This window comes from Lytechinus pictus, chromosome 1 (genome assembly GCF_037042905.1).
Source record: "Lytechinus pictus isolate F3 Inbred chromosome 1, Lp3.0, whole genome shotgun sequence".
NCBI lineage: Eukaryota > Metazoa > Echinodermata > Echinoidea > Temnopleuroida > Toxopneustidae > Lytechinus > Lytechinus pictus.
The window spans coordinates 12,094,787-12,111,935 of NC_087245.1; the positions used below are offsets into that span (position 1 = coordinate 12,094,787).

General features: G+C 35.2%; 1 protein-coding gene across 2 annotated transcripts; it reads left to right on the forward strand.

Annotated features, from left to right (window-relative positions):
- The first annotated feature begins 841 nt into the window (after window positions 1-841).
- LOC129257497 (uncharacterized) lies at window positions 842-16,829 on the forward strand. Of its 2 annotated transcripts, none has more exons than XM_054895834.2 (7): window positions 842-1,014; window positions 5,207-5,514; window positions 5,987-6,100; window positions 6,618-6,728; window positions 8,577-8,714; window positions 9,858-9,947; window positions 13,737-16,829. In XM_054895834.2, exons 2-7 carry the CDS (start codon window positions 5,247-5,249, stop codon window positions 13,907-13,909), a joined length of 894 nt encoding a protein of 297 aa, XP_054751809.2. In that variant the 5' UTR covers window positions 842-1,014; window positions 5,207-5,246; the 3' UTR covers window positions 13,910-16,829. The 2 variants fall into 2 exon arrangements, with proteins under 2 accessions (XP_054751809.2, XP_063952163.1); XM_064096093.1 differs by having other exon boundaries at window positions 924-1,014; window positions 8,595-8,714.
- Window positions 16,830-17,149: the final 320 nt, after the last annotated feature.

The window sequence follows — 17,149 nt, forward strand, 5'->3', positions numbered from 1 at the left end:
ATGAGTGCATGGTAAACAATTATGTGAAACAACGCGCGGTTGCAATTTGTAATTCACTTTGAAAGCATGCTAACCTTTAGCGTACCTAAGGGGGGGGGGGGGCAGGGGGGCAGACTGCCCCCCTGACGAGTCACAACCCATGCAGGGGACGTATCCCTGCCCCCCTGACGAGTCACAACTGATACAGGGGTACAGGGGACGTGCCCCCCCCCCCCCTTTGAGAAGCCAAATTAATAATTTGTAATGTGTTTTTTTTTGCTCGTCAATTTTGTTTTCTGGTAAGAAAGAAATCCTTTATTTGTGGTTGAAGACCTTTTTTTTTTTTTTGCTTGTCAAATTTTTTCGCGGACGAAATATCTTCCAAAAAATTTGCCCCCCTTCTGGAAAATCCTAGGTACGCCAGTGATGCTAACTATATCAAAATGAGAGAACATCTCTAGTTGGGTCATGGAACGGGCGTTTATAAACTGAAGGCCCGGAACAGCAAGTGTGCTAGTCTTTGCGTGATAGCACTCTTGTTGACCAAAGTTCCAATCAGGGTCTGTGCCTGCAAACTAATCAAAACCGTTCTGAGGCCCGGCCTCAGTTAGTCTGCAGGCACAGACCCTGATTGAAACAAGTGCGTCTCCACGCGGAGACTAGCACATATTTATTTAACTTCGGAAACGTTCATCAAAAGTCCATTTTATCATCTACATTTCTTATTTGCAAATCTGCGTTAAAACAAATGTCATACCCCCTTTTCCTTTCCCCCACAATGTTTCTCTTTTTCCCCTCCCCGCCCCCCTCCGTTTCTCTCCTACCACTGTTTGTTTGTTGATTTATACGGCGCATGCGCGCTAAACATCGGGGATTTCCCATTTCGAAATCGGCCTCGTCAGTTTTTTTATTCGATATTCTGAAACGCGTCATTAATCATAAACGGGTCATTACTCTGTACTATATCATTCACGAATTCGAGATTTCTGTAGACTCTTGCCAAAGAAGAATTTTAAATATCGGATCAAGGCCAAGGTAAGCAGTGATAAATTAATAAATCTGTTTTCCGGACAGTTTTTGTAAATATCCGAACAAGAAAGAGATCGAGAAGGAAGAAGAATCGCCGAAGACATGGAAGAAGAGTCTGAGTCTGACTTCAGCCTGAAGTTCAGGAATAGAACTAGTACTAGTAGTAGGATGGGGGGTCGGGTGTCCGGACACTTTATATTTTTGAAGCATTCTTTTTTGTCTTTGGATTACACTAAACATTTGACTTCAATAGTTGTAATCATCTTCTATTTTGTTCTCTATAATATTTCCTAACACTTTGTATGGTCAGTTCCCCCATGTCTGCGCGGTCTCCCAAGTCTGCGCACCCGCGTATCTGCGCGATTCTAGTAAAAGAAGATACGCAACGAGCACGAACTTTACACATGCAATACATAGACAGGTATTCATAAAAAAATCTGACTCAAAATGGTGGAAAAATAATGAATTCAGGGCATTTCATGCGACGGCCTCAAAATGCAGCCTTTGTCATCAAAATCCCCGAATCGTGTGCAAAGTGAATGAGTGCGCAGACATGGGGTACCATTTTTTTTTTCAATCTGAAAATGACTGCCCGAGGTTTTTTCAAGAAAATCTTATGTTTTCTTTCATTTTTTAATGAGAAATTTGGTACACTTACTCTTAATAATATAAGAAACACTATTAACCAAAAGATTTTGTGAAATAAGAAGAAATTCATGTTAAATCTTAACTCAAATTGTTAGGTGCGCAGACTTGGGGCCCACCATCATACTAAAAATTGATGAAACTTCGCTTGTAAATTTTTCCAAATGACTTTCTAAAATTGATCGTCCGGACACACAACAAGTCGGTATACAACAAGGCCCTGACTCTGTCTCATTCTAGCTCGTGACTCGTGTTGAGCAATCTTGACTTGAGACGGCTGGGTTCGGGGGTCACGGACCGAGTGAACATGACAACTCGAGGGAACTTGACGGGCCAATTTATTTAATGTTCACTTAGGCCCTAATATTAAGTTAAAATGTAACAGAAGTTTGCACCATCTACATCGATCCTTTTACTCGATCTCCATCATCATCATACTTCCGGAACCAGTAATTTAAAACAATTTAAACTAAAGTAAAGACAAAGTCAAGACTTTCATTTTCAAATTCAAGCACAGATTTATCTTAGTTCTTACTCTAATACCTAACGACATAGATCTTGATGAGTAGTGACTAGTGAACCACAAATATCCACCTAACAAATACTGAGTAATAAAAAAAAAATCATTTTTTGTGAGTATATGCCCTTTTGGCTTGGAACCATCTCCCACCTCACTCAGGTAGTGAACAGCACATCACTAGAGTTGTCTAATCGAAGATTGAAAAGAGCCACGTACGATACGACTAGATATCATTGCATCCTCTCTTGAATTGAATAACTTTATAGTTTATAACTTTTTTGTCCGTATTAAACTTAAAGCCGGAAATTCTTTTTTCACTGGTTTACACACAGGTAGATACAAATTACAATGTATATACACAGATGACAGAACAAAACAAAAGATGATGAAAACATGTCAACATGAGGAAATAATTCCAACTCAGGTATACATGGTTCACTCAAAATTTACAACACACTAGTATTTGAAATACAAGTCTCTTATCTACTACATTTAAATGTATACCAACAACTGGTCCAGCAGTGTATACATCCAGGTGATTCCAAGTTAGCATGGATGTATCCTATGGTCACCCAAGGGTTCATTACATGCCGCCGCGCACAGAAAAATCAAGCCATAGAAGTTGTGTGTTGTGGACACCAGAAGTTGGATCCCAGCAATTGCGACCCGCTAGTTAGAAATCCACTGCCAAACGCGGTTCATGGTGCGAGGTTAGTATACTAATACTAACCTCGCAATACGTGTGAGTGTCCTATGGTATGGACCAGTGGGCCTGGACGGATTCTAAGCCTAACATGCCTAAGAGTAGACTAGAGTATTAAAGACTGCTAATTTTTTTGATCTAGGTCTATCTAGTATCTTGCTTGAATTTATAAGACTAGTGTCTAGTTAATACTCAAGGTTTCATTACATGCCGCTGCACACAGAAAAATCAAGCCATAGAAGTCGTGTGTTGTGGACGCCAGAAGTGGTGTCGCAGCACACGCGACCCACTGCCAAAGGGTTTTTTTGGTGCAAGGTTAGTATCCTAATCCTAACCTCACACTAGTGTGAGTGGTTAATACTTTAATACAATGTATTCCCCACTTTTTCACTGCAACCACCCTGCCTATATGGAATCTACTTGTAGATCTATCTATGCAGTACACAAAACACACTTAATAAATACTTCAACATAATACTTTTGTAACCAAAAAATGAGGCAAAAATACTTATTTCCATCCGGGGGGAGGGGGGGTACTCGAATTATACCATGATACCTATGTGCCGCGCCAAAGTGGGTTGGGGGCTCTGGAACTATATTTTGGTCTGAAAACGGGGGTCTTTGGAATGGCTCTTGGATCAACGATTGCTAAAAATGCAATGCTTTGGAACTGACCACATCGGAATAGGGGGTCTCTGGAACTCATTATATCTTAGGCATAGCGTTGTAGCAACTACGTAAAAAAAACATGTGCATGTCTTGCTAGATTCATATCGGGCTAGCGCAAGCAAGCTGCGGGCATGGGAAGTTTCGGCGGCCCAGCGCTATGGCTCTGCGGCAATTGAGCTCGCTGCCCCGACCAGCTGAGTAGTTCATGGTGGGCGTGCACTAGAACGACAAATCACAAATTTGAGGGTCTCTTGAAAGGGAAAAAATAGGGATTTCTATGGCTTTCTGAATTGATGATGCTCTGGAAAGGAAATTTAGGCTGAAAATGGGGGTCTCAACCATGGCACATAATATGTATCATACATTTATTGAAGTACCCCCCCCCCCACCCCCTGGGATTTCCATATTCTAGTTACAAGTGATTTATTTTTCACTATTATGGGGGATCATTTTTTTTCATTCACAAAGAGCACTAAAAAACTTTAGTTTTTTGCATTTTTTTGTGAAGGCCCTCTATTTGTGGAAAGTAAAATTGCTTCAGAATTGTCAAAAAACATTCTCTATTTGTAATTTAGAAAAAATAATTAAAAGAAATTCAATTTACTTCAGAGCCAATTTATAATGATGAATAGTTGTACTGGAAACTGACAGTGTCAAAAAATCAAGCTTTTGTCCCAAAAATAAGAGAAAATAAGCTAAGCATTGCTCATTTGCACCCTTCTTTTGTGACAGACCACCCACTATACACTAATTTTACGGCCGATTCTTGAATTGATTCTTGATTCATTAAATGGAGCGATAGGCAGGATCAATGCTCTCTAAACTAATAAACCTTCATGTTAGTTTCTCTCTAATTTAGAATTATGTTGAAATGGGTGGTACTACATATGATACAAAATATAAATTGATTTCATTTATGACTTTATAAAAAGTAATTGTAATTGTAATTGGCAAAAGTAATTGGTACTTGTAATTGAAAAAATGTAATTTAATTGAAAAGTAATTGTAATTGAACATAATTTCTTCAATTACGTAATTGTAATTGAAGAAAGTAATTGAGCCCAACCCTGATTTTTGTCAATAAATAGTGATTAACTCTTCATAACCAACAATATTTTGGTCATAAAACCATTATCAATATTCAATATTTTTTCTTTATTGCATAATTTGGATAATATTAAAATATTGCCCATATAATATAATTGTTAGATGATAAGATTTTTAAACTTCATTTGCTAGTCTAATTAGGACCAAGAAGCCACTAAAAGTTGGAATGAATCTGATTTGATGGCTTGCATGTAGAGTTCCTGTTGTAGCATTAGATTGGGAATGAATCATTTGGGGTAAAAAAAAAATTCATGGAGATAAAGTACTCTGGTTGTAATAATCGACCTGGGGGGGGGGGGCTGTCTCATGGACGTTATTGCCTAAGGAGTAATGGCGCATCAAGGATGGTCAAAATAATAATCTGTAACAATATAAATTCAAAGGCACCATAAAACTTTCAATGTATTTAAATTTACAAGAACATGTCGATTTAAACTGTTGTTGCCTATTTGAACTGGGAGATCACACTTTATAGAAACTCAAATAATAATTCAGTATTCAATGGGTTAAATAAGTCTTTCATTGCTTCTGCTCATTTTTTCATGCATTCACAGTTAGAAGACTTCTACATACATCGAAACACATCCATAAATCATGATAGATAAAGATGCTCTCTTCGATGAACTTTCAAAAAGATTCCCAGCTGGGAAGTATACAACTTTTTGCAATAAAATGGGTGTTGGCTACAATGAAGCAAAGAGCATGCTGACAAGATGTAAAGAGGACTACAACGTAGCATTGAGAGATCTATTAGGTCAATGGGATGACAGGATGAAGGGTGTTACCAGGAAGCAAATAGAAGATGCTCTCATCCAGGCAGAGGTTGGTGGACTCTGCTCCATTGTGAGAAAATACTACGAAGGTATGATACTCCATGGTCACATGTCAAATTTATCACTTTTAGTGATCTTATGACATAATCTTGGTACTCGTCCAGCATCACTTTGATGCACTTTTGTGATTTAAGCATATAGGCAGGAAAATGCATTGGATATTTGTTTCACTGTTTAGGACAAGATTTCAGTCAAATTGTTATTATATCATATGATTTGGAGTTTTAAAATGGTTATTGATATAAAAGGTTTCAGATGTTTTAGAAATTCAGTCTGTTGTGACTGGTTGCATTTGACAGCAAACTTCTCATTTGGTGACTATTTATCTTATTTCACCACACAAACAACATGAATTACCTGAAACTGCAATGTGGAACAATATTTCTTGTGCTGCATCATCTTTTCATAAGACTTGTATGTTCCCTGTGATAACGATCAAAACCAACAAGATGATTAAAGTAGAAAGTCATACGTGTATGTGATCTCTATTTCTTTTAACAGCTGACACTAGAGTTGAAGCTGCCTCAGACTTCGGAGCTGGAGATGCTACTGTTCAGAGCACTAGCAGTCAGCGTATGAACCAATCGGAGAGAATGGTTCATATGAATCAAAGAGGTAATATAAGTCAACTCTGCTTGTTCACAAAATGTGAAACAATATCTATAGTCTGGCACCGTATTTTTGAAGGGGTGTCATCTTGGTGGCACATCAATTTGTCTCTTAGATTTTGAGGTTTTCATGTAATTACTTAAATGCCTTGGAAAAAAATGTATTTTTTCTAAAACTTTTAATGTAACTTAATAGTTATATTATAGTTACTTGAACTAGTGCATAATATCATGAGGGTCTTAGGCATAACTGAAAGGTTAGCAATTAATCCTATGCTTGATTTTCACAATTAATTGTACATTGTAGTCAATCGTAAAAAAAAGACATTGTACGATGATTGCTAAGCTTTGTGTCACCGGCCCCAGATAATTATTCCTAAGACTGAGATCATATAATGTGAATAAAGCAGGTGAAAATGATGAAATACTGAAAATGTAGAATTACAAGAACAGTTAAAATAAGGAAAACAAATACAGAATGACAAGGGTGACTAATCCACATCTAATTATGTTTCATCTTTCAGGTGTGCCAAATACATCTGCTGCTACAGGGGAGACTGAAGCCATTGCCAGTGTAGACATACGTAAACCTGCCAGACAGCAAATTGAAAAGGAGCAGGCAGAGAGGAAAAATGGTATAAAAATGATGTCGATTATTTTTGTATTCTTCAAGAGAATACTTTTTACAGCTAATTATTATTATTGAATTATCAAATGAATTTCTAAGGGTGGTTCATTTCAGGACCAACATTATACCCACAAAAGAATACATGGTGTACCGTGAAACTAATACACTCTGATCCTCAAACGTTTAAGTTTTATTGGGACTCTTGGGCAGATGTGCATTGAAAATGTATATACTGGCATTTCCATAAAAGTGTAAATGTTAAACACCTTAATTAAACACCTAATATATTACACCTTTCTGAAATGATTTTGCTCTAATTTTATATTTAGAGCATATGAAAGTTGTATGTTTTTCAAATTATGGCATGGTAGGTCATGGAGATGAATGGGGCTCTGGCATACAAATACATATAGTAGGATTATAGGATAGATAATATCATGGCATTGCCCTTTGATGTGTGGTGAGAATATGTATTTTCAGCTGTGGATCAAAGGAAATATAAGAACAAATTTAATTACATTTCGCCATTTGGCAAGTAAAAGGGTAATGTGACACTATCAATTGAAAAAAAAAAATGATACCAGTCTAAACTGCTGTTTCTACAGCTTATATCCCTGCAGTTTTCTTTGTAGAATAAGGGCATGCTTGATATTGCCCTTCATTTAGCCAAAATTGGAAATTCTTCATTTATTATTGAATTTCTAGAAAAATATGTTGATTATGATCAATATAAAGACATTACCAGAAAGAGCTTTTAGTACTCTATTAGAAAAAAAAAATTTATGGAAAAACTAAATGTTTTTTACCCTTTTACTTGCTGAACAATGATTTGTACAGTGCGTCCCACAAAAAACGAAACCGAGATTTAGCGATGATTTATCATAACTTAATCATAAATACAATAAACAAATGACCCACCAACGTAAAGCTTAGAATCTCCTCTTTCATCTGATACTACAAAGATTATTCCTCATTCACGCATGAGTGAGCAAAAACAATTCGAAGAAAGGATGCCAAAAACTCATTTGGCGGGGGGTATCTGAATTTCAAAAAGAAAGTCACATGACTAAAAAGTTCAATATCTGCTCTTTTATTTGATACCTTAATCACAGAAAATGGTCAAGAAGTAAAAAAGGTATGATCCCTCGAAACAATGCTTGTATTTCCATAATTTCATTAAATAAACTTGTTTTCACCGGTTTCCCACAGAAAGCTATCGCACATGGCTGATCGTCAACAAAACGGAATGTTGAGTGAGTTTAAACGCTAGCTTGTAAACCTCTTCATTTCATGAAATTATTGAAAATCAAGCCTTGTTTCAAATAATCAGAACTTTCTTATTTCTTGACCATTTTCTTTAATTGAGGTATCAAATTAAAGAGCAGATATTGAACTTTTTGAAAATGTGGTTTTCTTTTTGAAACCCAGATACAGCCCGCCAAGTGACTTTTTGGTATCCCCTTTTCAAATTGTTTTTGCTCACTCATGCGTGGATGAGAAATAATTTCAGATGATAGAGGATATTCTAAGCTTTAAAATGGTAGGTCATTTGTCTATTGTATTTGTGATTAAGTTATGATAAATCATCGATAAATCTCGGTTTCGTTTTTTGTGGGACGCACTGTATAGCGCCAAATCAATTCATGAAAATCTTCAAGATACTGATAAAAAAGAAGATACACAAGAGGAAGCAGTAGAAGACTCATTAAAATCTTTCTCTTTTTCTATGTTTCTTTAAGCATTATTGTAATTTTATTCATGTTTATTTTTTTGAGCCAGGTTGTTTGGTTCTGACTTCTGACACTTTAATTTTCACCCAAATCAATATTCTATGATACTTTTACAAATTATACAGTCAAAAATGTTGCATCAGATGCTGCTGTAGATGCTGCTGTAGATGATGATGAAGATGATGATGATGTTATCAGAGGAGGAGGGGATGGTTCAAGTATGCAGACAGAGCAGGTGACAGTAGTCAGGCAAAGAATAAGAGGTAAACAGACATACCAACCGTTCTCTTTTTAAAGTATTTGTTCCTCTTTTTGGCTATGAGTAAACCAATACTTTTTTGTATTATTTGTTACTTTTTTTTTAAATTTCTGATCATGGATTATGTATTATACACTGCGCGTGACACTAGCGCCGGTCCAACAGTCCCTGACAAGTAAAGATCACTGTCGGGCCAGTAACTTGTTGCATGAAAAAACAAGTAAATTCTAGCCCAAGAGCACATGTTTAAAAGGGTGAATTATCAAGTTTTCAAGTAGAGTCATTTCACATGTTTTTTCCCCGATCTCACTACAACAGGCTGGCGATTGTTATGTTGAGCCAAATTTAAAAAAATACTTTTTTTTTCTTCTAAGAATACTTTTTTTGGTTGTAGAAGGTTGGCAGGTCTGGGTAAATCATTTTTATCACTTGTTTTAACTGACTAATGATATGAATGGTTAATGATCAACACTTCAATACAATATGATGCACCCATGACCCATTGCTATGAGCTTTAACCATTTCAGCATTGTTGTTGATGTTGATGGGGGAGGGGTTAAAATAAATTTCAAACAATTAATGAAAGGCAAAATTTCCACAATTATATGTTGAAGCTCACTTCCTTGTGGGCCTGAAATATAACGGTGATAGTATTCATAGATACATCATTATATTTCTTTTCTTGCAATAATCAAACAATGCAATTTTGCTGGAATGACTTTGAACCAAGAGTACATATTGATTCAAGATGAAATGTATGTATTGAGTATGAATTACTTTATGGAATTGATATGCATTCATTCAATACCTGGGTTCCGTTGCAGAAAGAGTTGCGTTTAAACGCAAGTCAAAAAATCAATCGCAAGTCCCAAATGTGCGCTGTTGATTGGTTGCAACTTTCTGCAACGAGCCCAAGAAGTCATTGCCTTGTCAGACTATTATTTCGAATTACAATGCTGCAATGTCTCAGTTCTCCCCCCCTAAAAAAAAAAAAACCAAACAAACAAATATCAAGCAAACAAAAAGAAATATCCTTAAACCTCTAAAGCTACAAGTAATTCAGATGATTAAAGAGCCCTATGTTTGAGGAAAGATTTCTGTCAATTTATTTGACTCAGTTGAATGATTTCAATGGTCTTACTACCAGGTGAGGAAGACAGAAAACAAGAAATACAGCCAGTCGAGGTGATGGACTCAAATCATGGAACAGTAAATATCACTGGAGATAGACAAAGAGGTAAAATAATACCATTTTAATACAAGAAGGGGAAGGAAAAGATGAGAATAAGTAGAGATAAAAAAAAAGAAGGGGGAGGTTGAGAAGTTGAATGAAAAACATAAGAGAACAGAAGTCATGCTTTAATAGACCATGTAAGGGAGTAATATTCTGCTAAAATTATTCTGGACTAATTCTATATAATACTGCAATAGGGACGACTTATTAAGGAATGAGTAAATGTTTGTATCTTGAATTAAAGAGGTACTCCAGGCTGAAAATTGTATGGCTTGAACAGATAAAGAATTTTTAGACAAAGAAAATACTGCAAATTTGATCAAAATCGGACAAAGAATGACAAAAATATGACAATTAAAATATTTGCATTATTTCGGTGAAACTGTTCTATGCATGTCTCATGAATATTCAATGATCAAATTGTTTATGTCCTATCCCTACTTGGTATTTTATTGTTCAAAATTATGTTTATTAAGATTTTGTCCAAGAATTAAAAATACATGTATTGGATTGATTTAGTGCATGAGATATTCATTGCTGCAATTTATGTCACTTTAATGAAGACATATCATACACACATGTATGAACATATGAAATAATTATGATTTTATATAACATAAGAAAAAAGGAAAGTAGGGACAAGGTATCATCAGCCCACCTACATATAATGAATAGTTATTATGAGGTGCGTATAACTGTTTTCACAAATTATTGCTTAACTTAAAAATTTAATAGCTTTTTTATCTGTAATAAGTTTTTGTATTGCCTACATAGCAGAGCGAGACTAAAGGCGGCGGCAGCGTCAACATCAAATCTTAACCTAAGGTTAAGTTTTTGAAATGACATCATAACTTAGAAAGTATATGGACCTAGCTCATGAAACTTGGACATAAGGGTAATCATGTATTACTGAACATCCTGCCTTGTTTTCGGGTCACATGACCTAGGCCAAATGTCATTTAGGGTCAATAAACTTAGACCATGTTGGGTTAATCAGTATCGAAATCTTAACCTAAGGTTAAGTTTTTAAAATGTCATCATAACTTAGAAAGTATATGAACCTAGTTCATGAAACTTACTCATATGGGTAATGAAGTATTACTGAACATCCTGCCCGAGTTTCAGGTCACATGACCAAGGTCAAAGGTCATTTAGGGTCAATGAACTTTGGGCATGTTAGGGGTATTTGTTGAATTTCGATCGTAACTTTAAATTTTTATGGAGCTAGTTCATTAAACTTGGACATAAGAATAATCACGTATCACTATTAAACATCCTGTGTGAGTTTCAGGTCACATGACCAAGGTCAAAGGTCATTTATGGCAAATGAACTTTGGTCATGTTGGGAGTATTTGTCGAATTGGCGTGATAACTTAGAAAGTTTCTGGATCTAGTTCACGAAACATAGACATAAGGGTAATCAAGTATAAATTATTGCTTTGCACACATTTTAGATCACATGATCATGGTCAAAGGTCATTTTTGGTGAATGGACATATTTTTTTAATTTATCATATGTTTTCTTTTGTGAATAATTATACAATAATATAGCTGTCTTCAAAGTCAGCACTTCTGCTATATCGAATCAAGTAATGCAGGCGAGACTGCCAGAGGCGTTCCACTTGTTTATTACATTTTCAGCATTTTGCTCAGCGAATTTTACTCCTTTTATTTAGATATTATTATTTTCAGCCCAGAGTACCCCTTTAATCCAGAAAAAGCAGTAAAAAAAAATATAGAAAAGAAAGAATAGGAAGGAGGGAGGTATTTGTTCGAGTGAATCCACTTTACTTTTCCAGTCATGTCAAATATGATGTGTATCAGTGTTTACTCACCGCAAGGATAACATAATTCATGTTGGCTTGATATCACTTTATTGAAATCACAGTAAAGGAAATAAATTTACAAAGTCAATACAAAGCATAATAAAGATTAAGATAGGTCCAGGTCATGATCGATGCATTACTGTCTATGCAGGGCAGTACTATAAAACTTCATGTACAGTTTCGATGTAAGTAACAGGTGCATAACTTAATCATATAACATATCTTAAAAATGACTATGTGAAATGATAAAGAACAGCCAAAAGTTAGGGTAAATATAAGAAAAGGGGAGAAAAAGAAATATACATACACATACAAACATATTTATACTAAGTTTACAAATATTAGGTTGGGGCCAATCTCCAAAGCGTAGGCAAATATCAGGAATAATTCCGACCATAATATTAAATCTGATAGGCCTACCATTAAAATAAAAATTATGGATAATGAACAAACTGTATACCATGTCATCAATGTCAATATAATGTCTAAACTTCAACATGTACATTATAGACTTAGAAAGAAGAAAGGGAAAGCAATAGAAAAGAAAGAAGGAAAGAGAAAGGAATGGAGATGGAACAAATAGAGAAAAGAGGGGGAATAGAAAAAGGAAAGAAATTGGGAGAAGAGAGAGAGAGAGAGAGAGAAGGGGAGATAGGGAGAGGGGAGAAGGAGAGAGAGAGATCGAAAATAGTAAACAATATGAGTTATTGCTCCAAAAGATTGGAATACCCCAGATGGATTCATCCTTTGCACAATATATTAAGAAAGATGAAACAACCGTAATTTTACTCAAATTATCTCCAATATTGAAGGTTAGTAAACTGTAGGAGGTAACTAAATTTTTGGTACTTTTGAAATATTTGTACCAAATTAATCAGCTATTTAAAAGTGGACAAAATTGGTCTTTACAGTTCCCAATTCATTAAAAAATGGGCAAAGTAACACAGTTCTGGTTCACTTTTGGTCTGAAGTTGTCGAAAACAGAAATCGGATACCAAATTACATGAAGAAAACGGTAAATTCGGAAGTTATTGAACAGGTCAGTAAGGTGAAGCACAGAGGGATGATGAGCTCGTTGACTGTGTGACGTCATTACTCTCGACTGTTTTCTAGTGCGCGATTGTCGGTCTGGGGGCGGCTGGGGGCTGAGAAGGGTCTCTAATAATTTCATTTCTTGCATTTCAACGACATCTATAAGACTTTTTAGTGACATATTTGTGTATAAAAAGACAAGACCTTTCCATCCATTTATAATTTGTCTATAATCATCACTTTCGTGAATTTTCTTCGTGTGTGTACTGTAAGTCAACCTCTAAGAGCTAAGTGAACATATATGCATGTTCTTTTTGTAATTTCAGTTTCTATCTTTTTTTATTTAAGACTTACAATTTATAATTATATACAAAATTTAATTGATATGAAATTATCATGGGATTTGTCTTAGTTACAACCTTTGTTAACTCTTGGTATTGTCAATATCCATATTTATATGACACCTAGATAGATCCTTGTGATTTGATTGGTTGTTTGATATCGTTCATTCAACCCATTTTGTAATGACGTCATAAACCGTGCAATTTTGGATCCATTCATCGTGCAATTTTGGATCCATACGATTTTGTCCATTGCACGCGTGCACCGAGACTGCAGCAGGCACCAGCAGTGCGCATGTTGTAATGACGTAACAATCAACAGACCGAACTCGCACTGCTTGAGCGTGTTTTGCATCGAAATTCATAAATTTCATTTAAAAAAAAAATCAATTTTTAGGTGTCATATAAACCAAATAATGAATGTTTCTTCATTCATGCAATGGACAGATTAATTAATTCGGTGAAAGATGAAATAATGATCCATTCAACTCGGCTACGCCTCGTTGAATGAATCATTTCATCTTTCACCTCATAAAGTATTCTGTCCATTGCACTCATAAACATTCATTATTTGTATATTACCCACTTATAAGGAGGAGACCCAACATCAAATATCAAAGTGGAGAGAATCACAGAGACGAAGGATGGGGACAAATCAAGAACAACGGTTATCTGGACAGATGTCAGCAAAGAACAGATGGCCTTTCTAGGAATAGTCTTGTGTGTCGGTATTGGATTATTCTTCTACAGCCGGCGCAAGCATTGATAAAGGATTTTACTTTGGGTAATTCATTTCATAATTTCTCAGTCCACTATTAAGGTTTTGTAATGTCAGCACTATACACTATCACTTTATTTCCTGTATTAACTTCTTATACTACAGTACTACTTCTACCAAAATGTTGTGAACTTGTATTATATGGTAATATAAGGTTTTTTTTTCGTATGATTCATAGTGCCAATGATTCTATATACATGCACATTCCATGCCTTTGTATTGTGACATCATGAAGATTATAGAGGTATGCAGTTCACCATGTGAATACTGGATAGCAGTGCCTTGAGCACGTAATCCATACGGGTTTGCTGCTTTATTGGGATGGTAAAATGAAGAGATGTTGATTGGATGAATAGAGCATGGACCTATTAGAGATGGACATTCAATGCTATCATTTTCTTTGATCGAACGAGATCCGCCGCCTAGTGATTATGTGCATCTTAATGAGAACATTCAGGTGTTTGACAATCTTATAGCGACATCAAGGCGTATCTGATTATTTACAAAGACACAGCTTTCCTAGTTTTGGCTTTGTTGGCTGATGCCCTGTGTTAGAAAATGTTTTTCAATCAACATGCTTTAGTTTTGAAGCAGCAAAATTGAGAAGCAGACGATTTTGTGACATAATGTGTAATTATTTGATCCATGCACTTCCACACTTACATAATGACCTCAATAACATTAAGAGATAAATGTTCTCTACAAGATGTGAGCCATGTATCTCTAGAATATTACGAAGAAAATCAGAAAAATGGGATTATAAGTAATAGACATTTAATCACAATATGGCCTATATCTTACAATATGCATACATTTTCCCAAATAAAACACATGGAACTAAGATTGCCAAAGGTAAACCAGAACTGCACATCAATTTTCCAGGATTTAAGTGATTTATCATCTTCTGCGCATACAGTTTGGTCAATATCAATGTCTAATCACGAACTGCTTCTTTCAACTCACGACCTAATTGACGGCAGAACACGATAGGATAAAAGTACAAAAATATGAAGATAATGTTATTCAGAGTACAATGACAGTCAGATGTTAGTGAATTCATTAACTATGCGATGAGTGTCCATCTCTAATAGGTCCATGATTAGAGAAACGGATCCTAAAATTCCTTTTAAAAAAGGAAATCAACTATTCATTTTGAAAGCTGTTTGTCTATTAAAATAACTGAATCATATTTTTGGGGGGATTGAATTTTAGCATGCAAGTTTGGTTTACTTTCTATTTAAAGGCATCTGTGTTCCTCATGCATAATTCTATTGTTAAACAGCTGATTGAGGGTGATATATCATATCTCTGAGGAGAAGGGCTCAGATGCTTCTTAAAATAATGTAGAACCTGTGGGATGACATAAGGTCTTTTCTTAATTAGGAATGACCAATCACTTTACCACAAATGTCAATTATTTCTCACATTCAGAAAACAATCGCTGGTTGTATTTTGTCAAACATACTTCATTACAATTTTGTTGGTTTCAGTGGTTTTGATTTGTTATTATGCTCTTCATGTAGATATTTTATCCCGACATGAATATTTTTTTTTTCAAATCATATGCTTGGAATAGAATTATTTGTTCTCCAGCTAGCGAAAGAAGCGAGTGATGGTTCCTGAATTTAAACTTGGCTCATATGTGCTGTTATAATTTAGGGGCCACAATGTCATAGAGGTCATGGCTCATTGTCTTCTTAACTTAAACAATAATACATATATATATTAATCAGAGTTAAATTTGCTTTACAAATACATTTGGGAGTGATGATCTGACATCATTATTAAATTTTTTTAAACATGTAGTGTCAGATAAAGTTATAAAAGTGTTAACATTTCATATGTTAAGCATGCTACGTATTTCTTATGTTTCTCATTATGTTATCATTACTATTTTTGCTATTGTCATCCTTATCATTATTGCTATTATCATCATTATAACCATCCATATCAATTTTGCAGTATAACCTTTTTCGGTATTTGGTGTTGAAAAATCATTCCAATAACTTTTCTCTTGTGTAGTTCATGAAATACTATGATCTTAGTGAAATGATCATATGAATTATGCTTATGAAACACAACACATGGCTGATATAGGGGTGATTCAAAAGAGTTAAGGAGTGGCCGAGGCCCAAGATACACATGCGTCGGGTTTGAAGCTGCCTCTGACTCTGGCCTCAAGCTTGCCATTTGGTGCATATACACATACGTCTTTCTTATGTTGAAGAGCTGTGATGTAGTGGTTCTGACTCTCACCTTGTAATTGGAAGGTCATGTGGTCAAATCCCACCGTGGCCTAGCGTCTTTTGGCAAGGCGTTTATCCACACTTTTGCCTCACCCAGGTGCTAAATGGGTACCCGGTGGAATGCGAAAGTCATTTTAGCTTTCCCAGTATAGTGTGCACCTCAATGGCAACTGGCTGAAATACTTCCCAGTTATTGGAGGATGTGCATACATTGTGTGCAGGAATGACTGATTGAATCCGATGACAGGGGGTAATTTTATAAATCTGTACAATGTATCTCTTAAACACCTTATGAAAAGCCAGATTATTATTATTATTATCATTTATAAAAATATAAAGTACACTACTAAATAATTAATTCAAGATGATTTTATAATCATATATTTGTTTTCTTCTCACTTCATTGCAAGTTTTAGTTAATATGATACACCTGAATTTCGACACTTTCATACTTAAGATTTGAAAATTGATTTTGATAAAGCAAACTTTTTTAATCCCTGATGAAATTATTGTTAGATATGTACAGTTATTAATATATTTAATATCTTTCATATCTGTCATGGTGGTGTATTTTCTCAAATTGTACTTGTACTGATTTTGTATTTTGCTAAAGAAAATAAAATACCACAACTAATCCATGACAAAAAATGGATGGCCAACAATCCTTTGGATTTTTATATTCTTATTCATCCAATTATGTAATGGGCAGAATAGGCGGGGGGGGGGGGGGCTGCAGAAGAAGTTTTAAAAAAATATGTGGGGATGGGAAGAATTTAATGAATTAAAATACTTACAAGGAATAGGAATAAAAATAACAACAACAAAAAACGAACATAGGTAACAGCAAAAAGAAAAGAGGTGGGAATGGAAAAACAAAGATGGGGGAAATTAAAGAAAATGAAAAAGGAGAAATAAAGTAAGAAAAAAAGGGAGGAAAGAAGAAGAGGGGTAATGATAAGAAGTATATATGGTGGAAGTGGAG

Excerpts from the sequence above, each read along its gene's own strand:
- LOC129257497 (XM_054895834.2), top strand. The coding sequence starts at position 5,247 with ATGATAGATAAAGATGCTCTCTTCGATGAACTTTCAAAAAGATTCCCA. Across the intron at positions 5,515-5,986 it reads TGTGAGAAAATACTACGAAG|CTGACACTAGAGTTGAAGCT; the intron begins GTATGATACTCC and ends TTCTTTTAACAG. Across the intron at positions 9,948-13,736 it reads CACTGGAGATAGACAAAGAG|GAGGAGACCCAACATCAAAT; the intron begins GTAAAATAATAC and ends CCCACTTATAAG.